This window comes from Botryllus schlosseri, chromosome 5, assembly GCF_051294905.1.
Source record: "Botryllus schlosseri isolate E-star chromosome 5, Bs_hap1, whole genome shotgun sequence".
Lineage (NCBI taxonomy): Eukaryota > Metazoa > Chordata > Ascidiacea > Stolidobranchia > Styelidae > Botryllus > Botryllus schlosseri.
Window position 1 is genome coordinate 3,056,312 of NC_137240.1, and position 25,739 is coordinate 3,082,050.

The 25,739-nt window shown below is 41.2% G+C and overlaps 2 protein-coding genes and 1 pseudogene across 4 annotated transcripts in view; 2 read left to right on the forward strand and 1 right to left on the reverse strand.

Annotated features, from left to right (window-relative positions):
• Nucleotides 1-25,739, forward strand: part of LOC145438653 (protein mono-ADP-ribosyltransferase PARP14-like) — a 362,844-nt gene that overhangs the window by 184,880 nt on the left and 152,225 nt on the right. The window lies entirely within an intron of this gene.
• On the forward strand, nt 7,798-9,579 carry LOC145439970 (uncharacterized; annotated as a pseudogene).
• LOC145438651 (uncharacterized) lies at nt 9,632-11,357 on the reverse strand. 3 transcript variants are annotated; one of them, XR_013914987.1, is made up of 5 exons: nt 11,191-11,354; nt 10,977-11,126; nt 10,632-10,804; nt 10,009-10,547; nt 9,632-9,787 (listed from the first exon to the last, which is right to left on the reverse strand). XR_013914987.1 is itself a non-coding variant. In XM_080316003.1 (4 exons), exons 1-4 carry the CDS (start codon nt 11,195-11,197, stop codon nt 10,485-10,487), a joined length of 384 nt encoding a protein of 127 aa, XP_080172129.1. In that variant the 5' UTR covers nt 11,198-11,357; the 3' UTR covers nt 9,840-10,484. The 3 variants fall into 3 exon arrangements, 2 of the variants coding, with proteins under 2 accessions (XP_080172129.1, XP_080172128.1); XM_080316003.1 differs by lacking the exon at nt 9,632-9,787 and having other exon boundaries at nt 9,840-10,547; nt 10,986-11,126; nt 11,191-11,357; XM_080316002.1 differs by lacking the exon at nt 9,632-9,787 and having other exon boundaries at nt 9,840-10,547.

Consider the following 25,739-nt stretch of genomic DNA (forward strand, 5'->3'; position numbering starts at 1 on the left):
TTCTATAGACAACCTAACACTTTCATGGGGTGAACAGAAAATTTTCAAATTTTTTGTTATTTATTTTTATATAATAAATAGCAGTGGCGGCTCGTGACAATATCGGGTGGTGGGGCAAGGGCCGCAAGCGACTTGTTATCAATATGACGTCACAGTAGCGTTTTTCAACGTTCATGATGGCCACATGAATTTCCCGTAAACAATGATTTTTAACGTAGGTGCCGCGAGAGGTTTGCCGGTGGCGTGACTTGAAGTGCGGTAACAAATGTTTTATTCATTGTTTTTTATTCAAATGATTATTTTACAAAATGTACGCGAACTAAGAATCGTTCCCATGCCACGAATCAATCATCAGGTTATCCTTAGTAGCATGCGTTATGATTTCGTGGTAGAGATTACGCAAGCGCCGAGTAAGACTATACCAAAAATACACAGACCAACTACCTACAAAGAGCATTCGCATGACACCTTGTGGTGTTTTAATCGTTCCATGCTCAGCAATTCTGTAAAGTGCTGCAGCGCCTCCGACCCGATTTGTATATGGATTCTCGTCCCGAAAGCGAGTCAAATCGATTTGCCCTCGTCCGAAAGTGTTTGGTACACGATCCTGATGCGTTACGACCAGGGGATATAGGCAATCAAAGCGGTGGCACCCATAAACGTAAAACATTATAAAAAGCCAGCTGTTATCCATGGAAGATTAATTACGAGTCTGCCTGCCATCATTCAAGCAGGAATCAAAGCATTGTGTTAAATTGAAATGCGAGCACATATCGCATTAAACAATTTCATGAATAAATTATTTCATCTTGATGAATTTTTCACTTTTTTTCCATAGCCATGACAAAATATATCGGTAAATTAACTGTCAGTGTGCCTCGAGTAATAAGGATGAAAACCACTCACTTTTCCTTAGCCATAGACATGGTTGAGTTACCTGGGTTCACTTGTTTGAAATTATTCGGAAAGAACATGATGTGTACAGTCGTCCGCCCACCAGCATTAATTTATGTCTTGTATAAGTATTGTGCGCGACGTGATTTCTTATTAGCAAAATGTTCAATAACGAGTTTATTGAAATCTGGAATTCCCAGAACCACGTCGTTGTGAATCGAGAGAACAGCCAACGCATTAAGCCTATCTTGGCCCATCCTGTTTCTGAGAAAGGTCTTGATACGTTTCAATGTGCTGAAACTGCGCTCGGATTCCGCGGATGAAATCGGGGTGGTCAAAATGATATTCAGAAAGCTAGTTACTGTAGCAAAGTTGATCGAAAGCGAATTTTCAACTAGGAATTTTGAAAGTTCACTAGTGGTTTTAATTTCCGAAAAGGATGTGTTAGAATACAAACAAGTCAACTCGCTCTCCAACCGAGCAATGTCGATCATCGGGTAATAACGAGGCACGCTGCGCAGTAGTCCAGAAGGAAAATGAATTTTGTAGGCAGGGAAATTTCTCGGATTTAACAGGGCGAAAGTAACCAACTGGTCACTATTCAGACGATGTTGGATTTGGGACATCAGTATATCGCAACATTCGTAAGCCGCAACAAGCAGGTTTTGCACACTTATCCCACGACGTAAAAGCGCTGTGTCACCAGCGAAGTGTACATTCGCCCGGATATGCGAAATTGCCTCACAAAAATGTGCAATACACAATTGCGCAGTAGTACCATCGGCCATACGCGACTGAAAAGTGCTGTACAGTGTATCGACGTGCATGAAGATGTCACAAAAAAGCTTCAAAAAGAACAAAAATTCTTCGTCTTCCAGGAGTCGTTTAAGCCCCGCCGCTTCACGTATGGAAGTATCATCCCAGACAGGAGAGCTCTCAATCACTGAGAAGCATTCCAGAAGCTCCACCCTACTCTCTGACACTCGTTGCACAACTCTGGATTGGAAGTTCCACCGTGTTGATACGCATCTAGGTAACCGGTGCTTGCATATGTCGCGCAATAGATCAGATCGCTTTGGCGAAACAGAGAAAAAGGAGGAGAACCCTGAAAGATTTGCAAAGAATATCTTGACAGAAGATATTCCTAAGCACATTTTTTTCACTACAAGATTGAGCTGATGCGCGTAGCAATGCAAAAAATGCGCATGCGGGTAAACTTCTTTCATTAAAACTTGTACGCTATGTCGCGATCCGCTCATGACTGCTGCGCCGTCGTAGGTTTGCGCAATAAGTTTCGACTCAACTGAATAGGGCTGTAATGTTTTTTTTAATACGTAAGAAATTCCGACAGCAGTGCGATCGTCAACAGCCACAAAGCTGTGGAATCGTTCGACTGGCATACCAAATTTCGTGAACCGAAAAATCACGACTAGTTGTGACAAACACGTAATGTCAGTTGTTTCGTCAGACTGAATAGATTCAGCGTCAACAATCTCGGTAAACAAATGCTGTAGATAGATGTGATATATCGAATCAAGCACATCATTTTGAATAGTCTTTGAGGTACCCTTAGCTACTGTCGCGGTGTCGAGATGTTCGCGCAAAATGCTATCAATGGAAGCCGTGTATTTAATTAGATCCAAAAATACCCCCCTATTGAGAGAGCATTCCTTCTCATCGTGGCCTCGAAGGGGCAATTCATGAACTCCAATAAATTTAATGGCATCAATCACCCGAGAGAGAACATGCCTATTCTTATCTACAAGCTCATTGTGCTTGCAGACTGATACGCGATAACTTTCATTGAGCTGCGACATTACATTTACTCTGCCAAACAATTTATATTTAACTGCACTAGCCATGTGCACTTGGGATTTTTGGTGCGTTTTCAGACGCTCTGACAAATGCTTCAGATCGCGATAACCAATTTTGTTCCAACAAGAGCCACTGCTTCCGGTACCGGCACTGTCGAATAAAAGACAGTCAAAGCAAAACAAGGCGTTTTTATCCTCGCCATAAGTAAGCCATTCATTTTTATCGAAATGCGCTGAAGAAAAGGCACGAGTGCGCTTTCCTCCGGCGTACGATTGGATCAATGGGCAATTTCTAGGCTGATACGGACCTAGTCGCTTTACCTCTAATTTTTGCTCTAAAGGCAGCCGGCTAAACGGCGTACGGAGCAAAGATTCAACACGATTCATGTTCGCACTTGACCTGACTACTTATCTGCAGAAATGGAAATGACTATAAATCGAGAGATTGCGTAAGCCTAACTGGAAAGGTCAACGAGTTCGGACACATACGCAATTGTTATCTCATAGATTGGACAAGGAAATGTCATATTGAATCCAAAACATCATTCTGAAGAACTACGGATAGCAGCCTCGGAAATTCGGTCCCGGTACAGCTTGGGAGATTCTGGCCTTGAGGCTGGAGACTGTCACACGACACATACGGCTTACGGTCTATAGTGTCTATATGTCTGCTGCAAAATCGCCTTCGGAAAATATATTACCGAATAAATACGTGGATGAAAGCCGAAAACTTGGTACACTGTTACATGAAATCATCGAGAAGTATAGCCTCATGACCGTTTTCGGTATGGTACACTGTCAAAATTAATACGAACAGATCAACGCCGAATTTTGCGTAATATTTACTGAGGAATCGGCTGATCAAGCGATCAGCTGTTAGCCGCCATCGAAAACGAAACAGCTATCGCGCTTGACAGGGGTTGTAATTGTGAGCAAATGGCCCGAAGGCCACCATTCCACGGTGAAATTGGCATTGGAGAATATAAAATAAAACTAAATATTTGAATGCAAACCGAGGATGTTAGTAAACTGTTTCATGATATCATCATCTCATCACCTATCTCAGTATGGAACACAGATACACCGGCTTTTGCGTGAAATCCGCAATGCGTTAGGTAGGCTAAGTGTCAGATCAGCGCACATCTCTACCATACTCGAACTTAATAACGAAATTGCTGCCATAATCATTGAGTGTCAACCTTGAGACTTGGCACAGCGTTCGATACTAAAATCAAGACATACCATGTAAAAGTTCATGACGGATCTAGCTAAGGAGCATCGTTAAAATCAATGGAGACCAATACCGGCTTTGCGTGAAATATGTTTGCGATACATGACCGATCAGGACACACTCGACTTTGGAAACGGAATTACTACCCTAAACTTTGAGTAGAAACCCTGAAACTTAGGACAGTGTTAAATACCACCATCACGACATGACATACCAAGTTTCAAGAATTATCATGGTGTGAAACACCATCAAAATCGACCTGTACCAGCAACGGTCGACTTAACGCATATCACGGTATCCGAGTTCAGATATAGATACGATTGTTACATCACACCTTAGGGGCGAGCAAGCATATTTGCCCCGGTTGCTCGGCCATTTTACGAATAGGAGAGAGTAAAGCAACGTTTCTTTATTGTGCGCAGCTTTGAGAGAATAGATAGTGAAAGCTTGTTATGAGCGCTACCGGGGCAAGCCCCGGCTAGGCATTCACAAAGCGAAAACACAGAAGAGAATTCGATTTTCGCGGAGACTTCGCTATGTATGGGCATTTGCAAGCGAAAGCACAAGAAGAACGCGGGTTTCGCTGTGATCTCGATATATATTGAGCGCTGTGCGTCTATAAATGGTTAAATTGTTATTGAACAGAATTTTAGGTGGGGCAATGCCCCAGTTGCCCTATAGGACGAGCCGCCACTGATAAATAGAAACTTTCTTCTCCTGTAGCAAAGCGGTTACTGGCCGGAATTGAACCAAATTTTGTGTGTAGGCTTAAATTAGGTAACTTAACAATTTTATCAAGTCATAGCCAGTACGATTTGAGAAAAAAGTCATTTTTGAAGAGCCCTAGTATACATACGTTACCATTCGAAACTAGGCAGAGTGGTGATTATTATCCTGCTGCGAGGTAGTGGCGTCTGACATAATGCATAGCGGGCGATCTTACAATCACAGCACTACGTAGTACGTACAGTCGTACACATGCCGCAGCGAAGAACGATCTAAATCTGAGCAGTACTTGGTCGGATATACTTGCGATTACATCTGTGGCTCGAGATTACCTACTATACAGGAAGTAATGAGTTACTTTCTGCATCTGAAAGAGCATTGTCCACAGTCAACCCCTACTCATGAACTATGTAATGCGTTGGTCGATGATGTAATGACAGTGTGGAAAATGGCAAGGATTGCGACAATGCAGAAATCACATGTGGTGCGATCACTTCAAAACCTGCACGAAAGATGGCCTGATCACATGGTATGCCCACCTTAAGAAGACCTTGAGCAGTCTTGACAGAAAACAGCAATTCAAGACTATTCCTATATGTTTTAAAGAACGAGCAGCAATGACAGCTGATAACTTTAAGCTACTTCTGACCAGAAAAGATTTCTTCATACGGGATGACTACAGATAATGTGTGACTAATGCTCTTGCTCTTCTCGGTGCAGGTGAAGATATACATCATCAAAAACCTGGTTCAACACACCAAGCAGGATGGATGGGCACAATTCTGCATGCTCAGGAGATGTTCATGTGGGCTTATCAGTTACATTACAAATCTGAAGAAGTCGAACTACTGCATCGCTTCAATTTATTTTGAATTCTTTAATATCCCTGCCTGAGTTGATTCCAGTATCGGTTTTGATGCAGCTGGTAATGATTTGAGATTCATCCAGGACATGTTGAGTTACAAGGAACATGATGAACAAGTTTCCAAAGCTGCTTCACAAAAGTTTTGAAGCATGACTGGTATATCTTGGAGGAAACCGGTTTATATGCCTTTGTTTTCACCGAGTGAAAGCAATCAAACCCGAGAAAATATGGCAAAGACGCTCCTGCGGGTAGAGCGAACTTCAAGTTTCAGAAGGGGCCGCCCTCGTTAGATGCAGCTGTACGGATCACCATAGACACTACTTTCTCTGATTTTATTTTCCCACAGTTGTGGTACATTTTGAATGCTCTGGGGCGTGGCTAACTCAACCGGTTGATGTTTGGCACTTATCAGATTCCTACACCAGAATGAGTTTCTGCATCAGTTCTGTCAAAGTCGTCAATGATGCCACAGAACGAGGTGTAAAGCTAAGTACAGACTATCCTGCAATCTTGACTGACAATGAACAACGAAGGAGACAGTCTGCTTCAAGCTGTGGAGCAACATAGTAACTAAAACAGTTGGAGACAGCAGGAAGTCAACTTTAATCAAAAGCCTGTAGTCTGCAACTTGTGCCTGACAATGTAACACTGATCCTGCAACGTTCTTTTTTTATTGTCTTTTGTAAATAGTGCTTTTTGCCTTCATTCAATCGTGAATAAAAAGTGTAATATGATTTCGTTTACGGGTGAAACGTCGACTAGTCATAACACTTACTACCGAGATATTGACTACTGGTGGGAAATTTTTTGAGTTTCACTCACTGTCAGTAAGTTTTGAAAAGGTCGAAGGTAGTAAGATGCATGCATCTAGTTTAATCGTATCTCAACTAGCGAGAGCATAATTTTACAACTTAAAAAACACAATTTAGGTTTTTTTGAATGCCTTTGTTTAGAACACTGTTTAAAACATGTTTCAAACAGAGTGTTTTAAACAACTATTTGTTTTAAATGCTACCCTGCTATTAATTAGGTATGCTTTTTGTCTTGAGGGGGAGACGCATGCATTTCAAAATCAAGTTATCTAGTGAGAATTTTAAACCCAATTGAATCTCTCGAAAATACTCTATAATTTGTGTGGGTTTACGACATACTTTTGAGTACCGTTCGAGCTCGTTCCCCACCATATTGGAAAATTTGGCGTGCGGCAGTCCTAGATCTGGCCAGAATGCAAATCGTTGGGTGCGATAAATCGTCCTCTATAAAAATGGGCAATGGGTACATTATGACGTCACAAGAAAATGACGCATTTTTTTAAAGGAAGTTCGTTATCTCATCAACCTTCAATCCATATATTGTCTTTCAATATAACTTCTAAGATGCAAAATAAATGTAATCGTGAGTAGGCCTAATCGTGATTACTTTTACCAATGTAATCGTAATCGTAATCGACTACTTCCTGATTTTACTGTAATCGTAATCGTAATCGTAATCGCGTCATTCAGAAGTAATCGTAATCGCAATCGATTACATTCAAGAAGTAATCACCCCATGTCTGGTGTGTTGCACAATAATGCAATATACATTATCGGTTGAATAATTTGGTATCGAAATACTATACAATACAACGAACCTGAAGGTATAACTCTTGTGCGTTTTATGCGATCAGTTTCAATTACTGCAATATAGCGCAGCTGCAATTCAATTATTACACAACGTAGTCAGCCTTGACGCATCACCATAAAAAGAACAATCGACAAAGCCGTTCATCCGCTTAATTCGGCTAAAAGTGACTCCGGTAACTCTTTTGTGTCGATTTGTATAAGTGCGACAAAAACACACAGAGTAGTGCGATTAAGCACGGAAGCGAAGCCCGAATCCCAGAAGCCTAATTTCCAGGGTTTTACCAAGTCACATGTCAATCTCACTTCTATAGTTTTGACTCGAGTTAAGTCGAGTCATTTTCAATAGACCGCCGATTCAAGTCCGAGTTTAAGTCAGCGAGAAGAGGGTAGAGTCTGAGTCATGGTATTATGACTCTTGACTCGAGTCCGAGTCCAAGTCATTGTGTTGACTGCTCAGTTTCCAGTTAAAGTCCTGTTAAACCAACTTTTTATAAACCTGTTTGGTGATATCGAATGGTTCGCATTTATAATACACAAATTTTCCTCACTTTTAGCATCAGTTTCTGGTCCCATTTTTAAGAACCAGTACAATAAACGAAATCCTAATAATTCACGAAAATATTCACGAAAATATTCGACAATAGAATGATTTTTACAGGGGAAAACCTGCAATCAACTATTCCTTCAAAATCCGCGTGGCCGTGAATTCTGTTCTATATCTGAAGCAGCAGCAATAACCACGGGCCAGTCTGGCGAAGGCAGCGCAACATTTTAGCATAAAGTGCTACGTGGTGATGCCCGAATCTTCATCGTGTTGCAAATAGAAGTCGTCAAGGAATACGGATCACCGGTTATATTCTGTCCCTACACGCAAGAAGCCGCGCCGAAATAGGAGAGAAAGTATTGAAGGATCATTCGAACAGTGTTTTATACACCCAAGTGAAAACGTTGAGGTTGTCGCAGGTCAAGGAGCGATTGGTGTGGAAGATGACAGCAACATCGACACCATAGTTGCACCGATAGGAGTCGGAGGTTTCAGGCATCGCGTGGCTGCGACGTCAATTAATCATGAAGTAATGACAGTGTTGGGATAAAGTCGGAAGTCACTATACCTTCGAGTCACATGTTTACTCGAGTTATTGCACATTTTTACTCGAGTCAAGTCAAGTCAATCGATTTTTGAAGGTGTCTCGAGTCAAGTCAAGTCTCCCGATTTTTGAAGGTGACTCGATTCAAGTCAAGTCACGAGTCAAGTCAAGTCACGAGTCAAGTCAAGTCACGAGTCAAGTCACTTGGCAAGTAAATCCCAGTTGAATTTTCAAGGTACTAAGCATACATCATAGTCATTGGATTTTGCTATAGCTGTTTGAAATACAGATTGAGTCCCCATTTATTCTGAATCGAGTGGAATATAGAGTTGAATATATACGCGGAAAGGCGTTGCATCGTTCACGCATAGAACTGCTACATTACGCAAATAACGGTATCCGCAGTCTGTTAGCCAAAATACAGGACTTCAGAAGATGAAAAAATTGTAGGATCGGCTACAATACACTACCCACCTACACACTACACATCTATGATATATAATTTTAGCCGGCTCCAATTTTCGGCGAGTTGCCTAATATATACGTAGGCTATAAATGATATTCGTTGAATTTTAATTTTAATCATACAAGAGGCCTGGTTACGAGCAGTTTATAGAAACAAGATGAATTGATATTATATTACTTTACTACTAGTTTACGGCAACGTAAGCTGTAAACTCCCATCAATGCGTTTGCGGTCAATTTAGTTGTGATATAGCAATGGAGGTTCGATAAAACGCACAATCATCGCGTGATGCGTTGCGCTCGCAGGTTACACCAGCGTATCGATGACAATCCGGACTTCTGCGATATACAGTGATATAGTTGACACTGATCACTTGATGGTTTGGAATTGACTTGGAAATTTTGCTTTGAGTCACGAGTCAATCCGTATTTCAAAAAGGTCGAGTCAAGTCAAGTAAATTTTGCAAAGTGACTGGAGTCAAGTCAAGTCAAATCATGACTCGAGTCTCCCAAAGCTGGGTAATAAAGGTGATAAAGGTAATAAAGCTGATTGTCGCCGAACCGCAAACCGCGAAGGATTTTCAGATGCCACAGCAAAAAGTAGAGCTGACTCTTCTGAAAGAGCTCCTGGTACTGTGCCCGACGGTGCTAAGGTGAACTGAACATCGGTTCCTTGACGTGGAATATCATGCGGGATAACGTGGACGACGTGGTCACGGTATCATAGCATGAGATCAAGGCCGCGACCTTGGATATTTGAAAAAGGTTGAAATTGGTGGTCGAACCGACGTCTGCTGTGGCCGCACGTTGCAGTCGTATGCTGTGCGGTGGCAATGTGGATCTGGGCAGTTTTATGCTCTCATATATGGAGTAATCTCTTTCTTTCGTAACAATTCATATTTTCCTCCATTCTTCAATATACACGCTTGAACAATATTGGTATATTCACTGAATAATGTCACAAACACATTCGACAGGAACGACAATAAAGGCACTATATTAGGCAATAATGAGTCAGAATTGGAATCGTGTACTAGCAATTTATCCATTTTGATATTCAAGTCTATATACGTCTGTTGACTCTATTTTACGTTGACTGACATAACGTACATTCGTATCAATACCTCGTCACTGTAACAATATTGGTATATTCACTGAATAATGTCACAAACACATTCGACAGGAACGACAATAAAGGCACTATATTAGGCAATAATGAGTCAGAATTGGAATCGTGTACTAGCAATTTATCCATTTTGATATTCAAGTCTATATACGTCTGTTGACTCTATTTTACGTTGACTGACATAACGTACATTCGTATCAATACCTCGTCACTGTAACATTATCAACAACACATCAACAAACATTTTTAACTGGGAGCGAAATACATTATATCTGGAAATATCAGGGTTAGAGTTGCAATTATTTTAGTCTATATCGAAATGCATGTATATATATATGACCCTATAGGTATACTGCGTTGACTGTCATTATCGTATACAGATACACTATGCACTGCACATTACACTGTCGCGATAACTTTTTCAAACGGATCGGAGGATATTGACTCATAACGAATCGCGTTGTCAGCAGTGGAAGTTTGGTGAGCACTGAGCAGTGGAGTCCAGGCAGCAATTAGGTTGCAGCAGCTTATGGATTAAAATCAGCAGCCAACTACAAATAGGCATAGCGATCTATATACTATGCGTATATCGTAAAATGTCCGGAAATGATTTGCATAGAGAATTCAGTGTTTATGGGTACAATGCAAATCATTTAGGTCGCCCCCGAAGATCTGCGCTCTTCAGAGCTAAACGTTCTGTTTCCTTGTCGGTTAGTCTGAAACGCAGAAAAGGTATAGGCCTACGTTAATTTTCGAACCGTTTCGATTTCATAATCTATTCATCGGTGACATAATCTTACTTCACATCCATCCCTGGCTTCAGCAATGGTTCTCCCAGTTCGAGACTGCTGGGTGGAAGAAGCAGAATCGCGATGTTCAGATTTCTCTTGGTAAGACACCTTCACAGCATTGCCAGCCCCAGCGAACAAGTCGCCAGTCGCTTGTAACTCGTCTGCGAAAGCGATTTCCGAACCTAAACCAAAGCTGTGGTCACTACGTGATCAAGTAGGCCTATTACTGTCCCTTGCAATACACCGATAGCGATGATGCTGGTACTTCTGCGTTTTGATGCGACGTGCAGTAATGCTTTGCCAAGTAAAACTAGCTAGTAGTCGTAGCACATAATCCATGTGGAGGTAATTTACCATTCTTACTCGACACTTGTTGTCCCGCTGCTGTTATCTCTGGAATCACTGGCGATGTCCCGCTCTCCGCCCCAACAATCTTCACTGCCTGATTAGTTCCAATAAATGCATCTCCGCCCGCTGTGACCTTTTTGCCAAACGTTATTTTCGCTGAAACCAATCAAAACGTGCCATGGAAGAAATGCTAAAATTATAACATTGAATTTAGGTATACCTGACATAATCTTTCCCGTCGCAATTGGACTACAAAATCAACCAAATACTTCAATATCGTCGATACGAAGCAGTCGCAACTCACACAGTACATGGTATGCAGCAGAGCGAACATTGCGTTATAGTACCGGTATTTTTTCTCTCGTCTCTCATGTGAAATGTACCGGGTACTGTCTGTGTCTCACAGTGTCTCGATCGCCAGAGCTCGCGGAATATGCTGGCGGGGAATTTGTGAGGTTTTACAGTGTTTGCTTTGACGTTTGAAACGGTTGAATGGCTGTAAAACGGATATCGTCAGCTATTTGTAAGCTTGCAAAATGCTAATTCGGTTTTCCAAATGTCCATGTGGTATAGGGGAGTATACATATTCTGCATACTATCTCGCTAAACATCAACGAGGTCCATACATATTTTACTCTCAGACTTTTTTGAACGTTTCTATTTCGACAAGTTTACAGATGCGTGCGTGCATGATGGTTAGGGCTCTTCAAAAATGACTTTTTTCTCAAATCGTACTGGCTACTTGATAAAATTGTTAGGTTACCTAATTTAAGCCTACACACAAAATTTGGTTCAATTCCAGCCAGTAACCGCTTTGCTACAGGAGAAGAAAATTTCTATTTACGATATAAAAATAAATATTAAAAAATTTGAAAATTTTCCGTTCACCCCATGAAAGTGTTAGGCTGTCTATAGAAACGATCCTCACCAAATTTGGTTTAATTCCAACCAGTGGAAGCGGAGCTATTGCCGTCGAAAAATTTTGATTTGAATAAAATAGTATTTACGGTGAGCACAACTATTATAAATAAACAAAGAATCGGTCACCGTAAATACTATATACCAGTGTTGGGATGACTCGAGTCATGACTTGACTCGAGTCAGACTCGAGTCACCTTTTTCGTATGACTTGACTTGACTCGAGTCACTTTGCTAAAATGACTTGACTTGACTTGACTCGGCGTATCAGAAATGTAGATTGACTCGTGACTCGGAGCAAAATTCACGAGTCAATTTCAAGTCATCAAGTAATCGGTGTCGATGAAAATCAAGGTATCTTGCATATGTTTGGATTGTTCGCGACACGCTGGTGCAATCAGTGTGATCGTGTTTTACTTAGCCTCCATTGTTTTCTCACAATTAAATTGCCACGATCGAAGTGATCGAAGCTTACAGCTTACCTTACGTTGTCGTAAAGTAGTAGTAAAGTAATTTAAGAGCAGAATATATCATTCTGTTCCCTGCTCTTACCTTGGCTAAACCTTTTTGTTTTATTGAAATTGAATTCGAATATAGTTTATATACTTCTCACCCATTGGCGAAGGCTCGAATTGTATCATATGAATATGGCATTGGTTAATGTGAGCGATGAAGCGCCTTCTTGTTATATATTTAACTCTATATTCGTTTATAGGCTCAGAATAAAGGACCACCCGATCTGTATTTCAGACAGCTAGCAAAATGCAATGACGTAATCATGCCTCATACTTCGAAAAGTCAACTTGACTTGAATTGTGACTCGACTCGTGACTTGACTTGACTTGACTCGACTTGACTCGAGTCATCTCCAAAAATCGGGTGACTTGACTTGACTCGAGTCACTTTCGAAAATCGATTGACTTGACTTGACTCGAGTCAAAATGTGCAATGACTCGAAATGACTCGTGACTCGAAGGTACTGACTTGATCCCAACACTGCTATATACTACATTCACACCGGTACAGTTAAGTAATTGAACTTATACAATTGAGTAGTATATTCGTATTGAAATATACCGATTATTTTCGGCTGACACTCGTCAGGGGTAATCGTTAGCAACCATCAGTAAAGAAATGGAAAGAACATTTTATAAATATTGAAGTTATGTACGCTACCTCAAAGAGGCTCAGCAAGAAATAATACATGTTTATTGCATACCCTGTTCAGCAGTACTAGCACCAACCCTGAAGGATTATAGCAGCCCAAAAAAGTTCGACGGAGAACGATGAATGCTTGCAGTGCAGTGTATACTGTATACTGTATAGTGTATATTCACGGAGCTCCGCAAACTCTAGTAGGCTATTCAAAACCCCTCCAAATTGTTATGTCACTGGTTCGCATATTGTAAGATCCGTCCCCGTGCCAATATCCACCAACAACGTGCGATGTTCTTTTTTCGAACGTCAGGTATTATATCAACACGAGCATAGTTTTATCCAAGTCCAAATCAAGAGGTGGTCAGTAACGAAGTACTTCTACTTTTTCGAAGTACTCAACAAGCTTTCACTATCTATTCTCTCAAAGCCGCGCACAATAAAGAAACGGTGATTTACTCTCTCCTATTCGTAAAATGGCCGACCAACCGGGGCAAATATGCTTGCTCGCCCCTAAGGTGTGATGTAACAATCGTATCTATATCTGAACTCGGTTACCGTAATATGCGTTGAGTCGACCTTTGCTGGAATAAGTCGATTTTGACGGTGTTTCGCACCATGATATTTCTTGAAACTTGGTATGATATGTCGTGAAGGTAGTATTTAACACTGCTCCAAGTTTCAGGCTTGCTACTTAAAGATAATGGTAGTAATTCCGTTTCCGAAGTTCAGTGTGTGCTGATCTATCATGTACATAGTAAAGCAAACAGATTTTACTCAAAAGCCGGTATTGGTCTCCATTGATTTTGACGATGTTCTATACCGAGATCGGTCATGACATTTGGCACGATAAGTGTTAGTATCGACCGCTGTAACAAGTTTTAAGTTTGTCACTGAACTATGTGGGTGGTAATTTCGTTTCCAAAGTCGAGTAAGAGCTGACTCTTCATTTATCGCCAACAAATTTACGCAAAAGCCGTTATTGGTCTCTATTGATTTCAACGATGTTCCATACCTAGATCTGTCATGAGCTTTCGCACGGTATGTCTGGATTTTAGTATCGAACACGGTGCCAAGTCTTAAAGTTGACACTCAATGATTGAGGCAGTTATTTCGTTTTCGAGGTCGAGTATGGTAGATATGCGCGCTGATCTGATACTTAGCCTACCTACGTCATTGCGGATCTCACGCAATAGCCGGTGTCGGTCTGTGCTAATCTATAGTCTGCGTTCCATAACGAGATCGGTGATGATATTTCCAATGGTATATCTCGATGATCGCATGAAACAGCTGACCAAGATTCTCGGTTTGCATTCAAATATTCACATAATTTTATGTTCGCCAATGTCCATTTCACTGTGAAATTGTGGCCTTCAAACCATTTGCTTACAATCCCCTGTCAAATGCGATAGCTATTTCATTTTCGATGTCGGCTAACAGCTGATCATTCGATCAGCCTATTCCTCGATCTATTTTACTCAAAGTTCGGTGTTCGTCTGTTTGTATTGATTTTGACAGTGTACCATACCGGAATGGGTTATGAGATTGCGTATGCTACTTCTCGATGATTTCTTGTAACAGTATACTAAGTTACGGCTTTTATTCATGTATTTATTGATTAGTATATTTTCCAACGGCGATTTCGCAGCAGACTTATAGACTGTAAGCCGTATGTGTTGTGTCACAGTCTCCAGTTTCAAGGCCAAAATGTCCTATGATGTTCCGAGACCGAAGTTCCGAGGCTGCTGTCCTTAGTTCTTCAAAGACCATTCAAATTGATGTTCTGGATTCAATATGACAGGCCCAATCTATGAGATAACAATTGCGTATGTGTCCGAACTCGTTGACCTTTCCAGTTAGGCTTACGCAATCTCTCGAGTTCTAGTCATTGGAATGAGTCAGGTCAAGTCAAGTGCGAACATGAATCGTATTGAATCTTTGCTCCGTACGTAGTTTACGCAGTTGTCTTTAGAGCGAAAATGAGAGGTCTAGAAGTTGTCCAGTCTATTGATCCAATCGTGCGCCGGGTGCCTACGTTTTGGTTGCCTATTATCACCTGGTCGTAACCAGAGATGGCCACAGTCCGGTTCAGGAGCCGGAGCAGGATTTCAATGTTTTTTTACCTGGCCGGACTGGATCCGGATTTTGAATTTGGGGTGACGGTCGGATTTTAGCCGGATTTTTTTGCTGTGATATGATTAATTAGCATTGTTCTGGCAGGATTTTTTCGGATTCCGAACTGGACATTCACCAGCCGGATTTCTTTGGACTATGAATTTCCAACTGCCAGCCGGATCCGGATAGATTCGGATCCCGAAATTTTGGAATCCGCCCATCTCTGGTCGTAACCACCAGCTCAGTGGTCGTAACACACCAGGATCGTGTACGAAACACTTTCGGACGGGCTTAGAAAAATTAGGGTCTATCGATTTGCGTAATCTATAACTATACCATGAAATCATAACGCATGCTACTAAGGATGACCTGATACTTGATTCGTGGCATAGGGACGATTCTTAGTTCACGTACATTTTGTAAAATAATCCTTTGTTAAAAAATAAATGAATAAAACATTTGTTACCACACTTCAAGTCACGGCTCACCGGCAAACCTCTCGCGGAACCTACGTTAAAATCACTGTTGTCGGGAAATTCATGTGAGCATCATAAAGTTACTTTTTTACGTTGGAAAACGCCATTGTGACGTCATGTTGATAAGAGTCGCTCGCAGCCCTTGCCCCACCACCCGATATTGTCACGAGCCGCCACTGTATGCAAGCGGCGGTATGTCAATTCACCTAGTGTGATATCTTGACACCGGATAATGTGCGAAAGTGAAAGTGTTTCAATTCTCACTGCTGATTACGATGATAAAGTATTGTACCGGTTATTGTTTAACAAAGGAAATTGTTGTTTCATCTTTAGTCTTGGTTAGTGGGGACAATTACATTTGTAAAATATTTTCTGATATCCGCGATACGCAGGGTGATATGTACCAAGGTGGAATAATTTTCCATTCAAGAACATTTCAGACACACATAGTTTTACAGCTTAATATGTTAATAACATTGGTACTGAAAAGTTTGTTGCTGTCATAACTTTCAACACAACACCGGGTCTAATTAACGCGAATAATTTAATAATCAAGTCATGATCAACTATTACATATGTTAAATCGATGTGTCAATCCTTATGTTTACAGCATGATAACTTTCAATGTAACACCAGCGTTCGATTGTAAGAAATGAAGTCGCAACTACGTCGATCAGACTTTCAAATCTCGTATACTCAAACATATTATGTTAAGCTCAAGTCCCCTGTACCAAAGAGTAATTACTTTTGTCTCACAAAATATACCGAGTAGTAATTAGTTTGTCTTGCAGAATATACCGCGTAGTAATCCCTCTATCTTACAGAATAGTAACGACTTTTCAAGTTGATTAAAAAAGATGCGTAGGGATACGAATACATCCGAACTTGTTATGGATTTTAGGTTTTAGTGTTTGTATGAACTCGTGTATGCTTGGCTAACTGCTTGAGTTGGTCGGGTAACGGATTTACTTGACAATGTTTTCGTGGTTGACTCTTTGAATATGGTAAGATGGCGAGATGTCGAGACGTAATACTATTTCCGTTCACTCGATTGCAACAAAAAATAACCCGACAGTTTGTTCAAGGTTTCGACAAATAGATTGAAATATTCCGATTTAACTCATCGCGTCACAAGTCGATCGCGGTATGCACAAGTGGTTGTCAAGTTAGAAATATTTACAACAGGTGTTATTTCATTGATTGATTCTATTGTGTGTAGTAACACATTAAAATATCGCGATAGTATTTACTGAAACTCTATTTGATAAACGGAAAACTCAGTCGTGAATAGAGTTGTCAGTTTCAAGGATTGTTTCAAAGTATAATCTTGAAATGTGACTGGGTGAAAGTTGGTAGTCATGTTTGTCAAACCTATTTCAATTCGCACAATGTCAAAGTCCAAATATTTCATTCCGGATTATTTGGATTTACCTTTAGTACATCCCGCGAATGGATTTAAAGTTGGCAAATTACCAAAATGATTGAATATTATCGGGTCAGAGATAGTTGGTATTGATTCTATAAGTGTTAAAACAGCGGCGTGGAATGTGTGAATGATCCGATGAGGGTGAATGTTGGCGTCAGTAATATTCAGGTTACGTTCGATTCAACAGATCGCGTTAATAGGATTTGAGTTGGGTCGAATCAATACATTCAAATACGATTCAACTTGATTTGTGTAGTGAGTTACATTTCAAGTTGACAAACTAACACATCGATTGAATATTTTCATGGATCTTATCACGCAACTAAAGTCAGCCACTTTTCGCGAGGCGTGAAACATATAGCGATCGCGGGCAAGTGACAAATTGTTGGTTTTCGAATCACCGTCTGCGACGGTTCTGGGACAAACTAATTACCGAAATATTACCTTGTGAGCGGGCATGAGGGATTGCTATGTCTGAAGCATTATCCGGTGAGTGGTCGTCGGATTTTAAAATTATATCACACCCTTTTGAATAAGCGCTCACTTCACAGAGGATTAGGGTTAGAGCGGAAATAAGTGACAATTTGTCGCTATTCAAGTTACCGACACTGGCGGTCTGTTATTCGTTACTTGTTAAATCTTACCAGCGAAATCAAGTTCTGTGTCAAACTGATTACGAAAATTTCACCGCGTGAGTGATCGGTATGGTTATGACACCAAGTCGTGAAAGATGGTTATGACCGAGACATTATCTTGTCAGCGATCGCGGGGTTTTGCAAACTATTTCACAGCTATTTGAAGTGTTAATTTGTGACCGTTGTTATTGTTGATATTCGAATCACCGTCTACGCCGGCTCTGTGGTAAACTAAATACCAAAATATTACCTTGCAAGTGATTCCTAGACTTAGCAAACTATTTCACACCTTTTTTGCTGAAAGTACGACATGCCGCCCGCAGTCTATACCGAAAGTACGAATCACGACCGCACCCATAAGACGCAATAGCCGCTCGCCACCCCCGCCATAAGAAATAAGTGCCGCTCACCACCCCCGCCATAAGAAATAAGTGCCGCTCACCACCCCCGCCATAAGAAATAAGTGCCGCTCACCACCCCCGCCATAAGACGCAATAGCCGCATGCGACCGCACCCATAAGAATACATGGTGAGTCACCACAGATCCCGTAAGAATACACGACAGGCGAATCACCGCCACCCCCTATAGCAAAAAAGGCGAGTCACGACCCCGAGTTTTCAATACGATATGCGAGAGATGCCTATACCCGAAAGGGCGAATCACGACCGCACCCATAAGAACACATGGCGAATCACCAGAGACCGCGTAAGAATACATGACAGGCGAATCACCACCACCGCCTATAGCAAAAAAGGCGAGTCACGACCCCGAGTTTTCACGGCGAATCACCGCCACCGCCTATAGCAAAAAAGGCGAGTCACGACCGCACCCATAAGAACACATGGCGACTCACCGCCGAGAGGGGGGTCTGAAAAGGCGAGTCACCACCACGAGTTTCCAGGCGAGTCACCGCCGCACCCATAAGAGCCCCACGCTAGTTCGCGACCGATCTATACTACTACTTTCAACAGCAGTAGTTTTTGGCTGACAACACCGAAGTTGTGCGTACACTGCTGGTAACAAACCGTGTTGCTTCATTCTGGCAATGGTGTCTGAATCACAATTTTAATCATGCGCTTCTTGATATAAGAACCATGCAGTGCCTACGCAGTCTTGCCTCAGTTGAGATATTGCGGTACGTTGAGCATTAGGGCTCTTCAAAAATGACTTTTTTTTCTCAAATCGTACTGGCTACTTGATAAAATTGTTAGGTTACCTAATTTAAGCCTACACACAAAATTTGGTTCAATTCCAGCCAGTAACCGCTTTGCTACAGGAGAAGAAAGTTTCTATTTATTATATAAAAACAAACAATAAAAAATTTGAAAATTTTCTGTTCACCCCATGAAAGTGTTAGGCTGTCTATAGAAACGATGCTCATCAAATTTGGTTCAATTCCAACCAGTGGAAGAGGAGTTACTGCCGTCGAAAAATTTGGATTTGAATAAAATAGTATTTACGGTGAGCACAACTATAATAAATAAACAAAAAATCGGTCGCCGTAAATACTATTTTATTCAAATCCAAATAAGAATAAGAATAAGAATCCCGCGAGTCGTGTGAAATCGTACGATGTTTTGGTGCATATAATCTCTCGTGGCTATAATATAAATACGCATGTAATACCACGTAGAAACATTCATACATTCTCTTCAATTGACAAATTCATAAGTACTGTTACGCCGTTGTACGTTGATTCAATAAAATTACAAGTCGTGGAGACAGGAACAAAACATTCGTCCGTGTGATTATAGAATACGTGTGCAATAGACAGGCTTCGTGGTACGTCAGCCAACGAGCCAATCCACGGCGTGGATTGCCGGTCAGTCGAACGGAAAGATATACGCAACGAATGCTACAAGTAACCTTCTGGAGTCAGATTACACAAGTATAACATCTACAAACATTCGCTCTGCGGTATAGTAATAGTAGCCTTTCAACATACATGTAATACAAATTGCATCTGAGCTTACTGGTGAAGATAGTGATATCTATCTTGCAGTTCTCTTGTTGAAATCCTCACCCACTATCCAATAAAGTTTGTTCAAAAGCTGATTGGTGATTCCGTAAATGTGATTTGAGCTTTGACGTTTCGGTTGACAGTTCAAACTAGCCATGAGCAAGCTGTTTTCCGACGCGGATACTGAATCGACACAAACAAATCTCACGCCTCAGTGAAATTGATTCACGTCACAATTTCCATTTGGTTACAGGCAATTTGACGGTCATTTTTTACCGGCTTGCCGAGCATTAAATTTGGTAAAACGGGTATCAATCGAAAGCTGACTCTGCACTGATTACGGAAATATAAATTTTATTCCGCTCGTGGCCCTAAAACCCCCACAATCAGCCTCGAATTTTTCATTGTGTGGCATGCCGGGGTTTCCAGAATGTTCTGTAATTGCCGTTTAGAAATGACGTTGCGCGTGGTATGGCTGGAGACCGTGTGTTGACTGTTGAGTTAGTTGGCTGAGAGCGTGGCTGAAGCTGGGTGTAAGTGAGTATGTCTCTGTGTTCGGTATAGCGTGAAGTATGAGAGTAGTCGGGAACAGCAGCATGAAGTAGTTGTAGTATTAGGTAGTTAGGGTGGGAAGTAGCAGGTAGCTGGCATTGTATTTGTAGGCTTGAGGTGGATATATCCTGTCGGAATCCATGTTCAGATAGATTGACTGGGGCATGGAAAGATCACGGACGATGTTGCGCTAGCATCTGGGGAATGATATTGTCCCGTAGTTAGTCCCTCGCCTGTAGATGGCAAGGCTGCTGCTGGTGTAGGTTTAGGCCTAGCTGTTGGAACACGGTTTGGGTAAACTTGTGTGCTGTGTGCATAGGCATGTGTCTCGTTGTTGTTAGGTCGTGTGCTTTCGTTATCAGTTTGTATGTATCGCTATGTACTTTGAGTATATGAGTCTAGTGTAGGGTTGCCATACGTCCGGAATTTCCCGGACATGTCCGGGATTTCACTGTTCAAACTAGCGTCCGGGAGGAATTTCTAAAATATGCCAAATGTCCGGAATTTTGAAGATTTGACGTAGGTTCATAATTTTGTCGTAAATCAGCATAAAAACAATATTTTTTGGGAATATTTATGCTGATGCATGATATTTTTGCGGTTTACTATCACATTTATTGATTTTAATATGGACACTACCATACCCTCGCAAAAATTGCAATAAAATATAAATAAAAACAACCTTCATTTAGTGGAATAATCGCAATTATAGGAGAACGGTATATTCCTAAAGACCGTTAAAACCGTTTAAATGCTTTATTCAAAGATAGTGGTTCCAAACGGAAGGGGGGGGGGCGTCTGCCTTTATTCTGGGGTATGCGAATATGTTGAATGTAATCAGCTTCCAAAATAGTACGTGAGTAATAGGGGTCGATCGATATTGATTTTTACAGGCCGATACCGATACCGATATATCGGCTCACTCACAAGGCCGATACCGATATCATTGGCCGATATTAATATGGAAGGAGCAGAGAACAATTTTACAAAAAATATTATATATTATGCAAGATAGCACTTGTACATGCCACAGAAAGCTGAACAACAAACGAGAAAACTGAAATTGAAAAGAATTATTGCTTAATTGTATACATTCGAGGAAATTTGGGATAACCCAAAAACCAAAATATGCTACAGAATTGCAGATCAGTCCTGAAAAGGTAGATTGTAATGCAGGAAGCATAGTTTCTCTGCATGCTCACCCAGCTAAACTCGTCCTGCAAGGGTGGTAAATCTGTCATATATCGCCCTTTGCGTCGTCGATTTCTTGAGATTGAGAACACGGAGCATTGAATTTCCGAAATTTTTGAATTTTTTTAAATATAAAATATCGGCCGCGATATCGGCCTTCATAGGCCGATATCGATAATCGGGAAAGCTCTAAATATCGGCCTCGATAATCGGCCATATCGATAATCGGTCGACCTCTAGTGAGTAAGTCTGAGAAAAGGTGCTGACTTCTTTTAGTAATCAGCTCGTCAAATTTTGATCAGGGCCACGGAACATTATTAAATTGGAGATGGAGTCGCGACCATAAAAGGTTTGAAACCACTAGATGTTGGGTGTTTATAAAGCTCCGTGGTGCGTACCGGCGTAAGACTGATAGATAAACAATCTTATAGGTAGGACATGAACAGCTCAAAATCATTGTAGATTTGTGCGGGAGGAGGCTGTAAACATGTGCTTTCGGTCCCAGTTACACAAAACACAGTCACACACTCCTGAACCGGATCGTGACCAGCAGCTCTGGTCTCTGAGCAAAGCTTTGCCGGTGTGACGTCATAACTCATTTTGAAATCCACTAGTGGGCGCTAAAGAGTGCCCGGAATTGGGGTTTCTGAAATATGGTAACCCTAGTCTAGTGTAGGGTTGCCATACGTCCGGAATTTCCCGGACATGTCCGGAATTTCACTGAAAAATCTGCGTACGGGAGGAATTTCTAAAATATGCCTAAATGTCCGGAATTTTGACGGCTTGAAGCAGGCTCAAAAGTTTTTCGTAAATCAACATAAACAATATTATTTTCAAGCAGATTTGTGCTATTCAAAATTGTTCTTCGCGCTGCTGGCGCGAGGTAATGCAACGTATAAACTAAATTATCACCGAAGTGCGGCCTGTTATACAGCCTTGGGCGCTTCATGCCAGCATGGGTTCTTCTGATACTCTTTAAATCCTTAATCCAATCGAAGTTACATTATGGCATCCTCTGTTGGGGGGCTGCCAGTAAAACTGCACTCAAGCCACTGCAGAAACTACAGCATAAAGTACTCCGAATCATAGCTAGGGCCCCAAAGGGGCCTGGCTGCCCATCCAACAAGTCGCTGCTGAAGAGATTCGGCGTCCTAAACATAGAAGATATGCGGAAACTAGAAATCGCCAAGTTTATGTATCAGTTTCACTGCGGTCGTTGCCCCGAATATTTCAATGACTTCTTTACCTCTGAATCAAAAGCGCACAAGTACAACACACGCGCGTCCACGTCGTCCAAATATCATATGATCGACCGAAAAGATCATCGCTCTATCAAATATGCCGGACCTGATGTGTGGAACAGTATCCCGCCGGCCATCCGACAGTCGACGAGCATGTCCACATTCAAGTCGAAATACAAGCAATTACTACTAAATAAATACAGTCCATCCTCAAGATTACCGGACCACGACTGACCTATCGATCTCGCTTCCCATGACATGCCGCCCTATTCACTGGCGTAGCAGCGAGTGCTGCCGCCCCTGGCTCTCGCTTAAAATGCCGCCCCTCTCCCCCCTAAGTAGACCGCAGAAAATTTCGAAATATATTGATTTTCAAGCAGTCGTGTCAATAAAAATAATTAGAAATAATATGCCGCGTCTCAGCCTCACCGTCTCAACGTTAATAAGGCCAGAAATAATAAAGACAGGAAATAGCGAACGAATATATTGTGCAAATAGAAAATCAATAGCCGCCTCAAAACTTAACTTTCGGGCTTTCGCAGAAGCAAAATCAGCGATAATATCCTCAAATTCAAGTTTTTGAACGTAGTCTCTTTCTATAGACAGAATTGATAAAGCTGATAGCCGATCATCATTCATGGTATAACGTAAATAAGACTTAATCAGTTTGAGCAGTGCTTTACAACATTGGAGCTCCGTTCGCGCTTTTTTTTGTAAAATAAATTTGATTCGCACAAGCTAATCGAAAATTGTTATACAAAAAGAAGATGAAGATAGGCCTACTTAATTACATTTTGTTCAGATGTGCAACAAACATGCTACTATGTAGCTTAAGCTATCAAGTGTCTCATTAAAAAGGCAACTTTTCTTCGCTCGTTTTGCTTTCAATTATTTCACTAGAACCCTTCTCGGCCAAACAATGTTGTTCGGCATTTGCACAAGAACGTCTACAAGAGTAGTTATATAGATCGCTCGTGGTGTGCCATTGTGGCTTATGGGCCCGCTGGTGACTCGCCGCGAAACTCGTGTTGGTGATTCGCCCTTTTCGACCCCCCCTATCGCTGGTGAGTCGCCATGTGTTCTTATGGGTGCGGTCGTGATTCGCCCTTTCAGGTATAGGCTGCGTCGGTGACTCGCCGCGAAAACTCGTGTTGGTGACTCGCCTTTTTTACTATAGGCGGTGGCGGTGATTCGCCTGTCATGTATTCTTACGCGGTCTCTGGTGACTCGCCATGTGTTCTTATGGATGCGGCCGTGAATCGCCCTTTCAGGCATCTCTCGCACGGTGTTGAATATGTATCAAGTAGATAGTCATGTGAATGAGCCTTTGTTAATGTGTATATCGAAAATTATTATATATGATGGCATAGTTCAGTCGTGACAAATGACCGATCGTGTTTTAAGTCTTTCCTCGCTATTGATCGCTAGCTGAATAAGACTTCAGATCGGATTATTCGCACCCTGTATACCGCTGTTTCGCACCTATAGAATAGTCTGCTGTTCACAGCCGTGACTTCACCGCGATAGCACAATATTCGCAGGTAATATTTCCGCAATAAGTTTGTCACAGAGCCGTCGCACAATATCCGCGTTCACAAACTAACACTCCAAAAAGGTGTGAAATATTGGTAAAATCCCGCGATCGCTCACAAGATAATACCTAAGACATAACCATCGCTTGCGACTCGCTGTTACATACATGCCGATCGTTGACAATGTAATATTTTGGTAATTGGTTTGCCACAGAGCCGGCGTAGACGGTCATTCAAATATCAACAATAGCCGCGTTCACAAACCAACACTTCAAAAACGTGGGAAATAGGTTACAAATCCCACGATCGCTCACAAGATAACACCAAAGACATCACCATTTCTCGCGTCTTGTCATTACATACATCCCAATCGCTACAGTGTAATGTGTCGATGGTTGTTACTATCAAGTAATAAGTAATGAATAACAGTACCAGCGCAGACCGTGATTCGAAAACCAACAATTTGACACTTGCCCGCGATCGCTATATGTTTCATGCCTCTCGAATAGTGGCTGACTTTAGTTGCGTGATAAGATCCATGAAAATATTCAATCAATGCGTTAGTTTGTCAACTTGAAATGTAACTCACTACACAGATCAAGTTGAATCGTATTTGAATGTATTGACTCGACCCAACTCAAATCCTTTGACAAATCCTATTAACGCAATCTGTTGAATCGAACGTAACCTGAATATTACTGACACCAACATTCACCCACATCGGATCATTCACACATTCCACGCCGCTGTTTTAACAGTTATAGAATCAATACCAACTATCTCTAACCCGATAATATTCAATCATTTTGGTAATTTACCAACTTTAAATCCATTCGCGGATGTACTAAAGGTAAATCCAGATAATCCAAAATGAAATATTTGGACTTTGACATAGTCTGAATTGAAATAGATTGACAAACATGACTATGACTAACAACTTTCAACCCAGTCATATTTAGAGATTATACACACATTGATTCGAAACAAGTAATGAAACATTACAACTCTATTCGCGATCCGGCTTTTCAATTGCCAAAGCGACATTTTAACATCGTACCATACTCAAAAGAATTATTCACAACATTAACAAGTGTTAAATATCTAGTTTTCACTTACTTGATTATATCACAACAACTCACAAACTTGAATTAATTCATCCTGGTTGTATTCATATGACCGATAATTTTTTATTCAACTGTAAAGGTCGTTACTATTCTGAAGACAAAGTATTTACTAGTCGGTGCATATACGACTTGACATAAACATATTATATTTTGAGTATACGAGATTTGAATGTCTGAACAATAACTGAGAAATAATTTATCACAATAAAATCCGTATATTACAGCGTAAAAGATGTTTGAATGTCAGCAACTCTGTACGGTCGTAGTTACTACCACTAATTTACCCGATCAACTCGTCATGATCATTCCTGAAATCAACACAAATATGACCACTGACTTGAGTTAACCACAAAACAGCATCAAGTTTTAAATCCACTTGTAGCTTACGGATTATTTGAATGCTGGTTATGTTTTGTTGTAATTGAGTTAACGAAATAGTATTA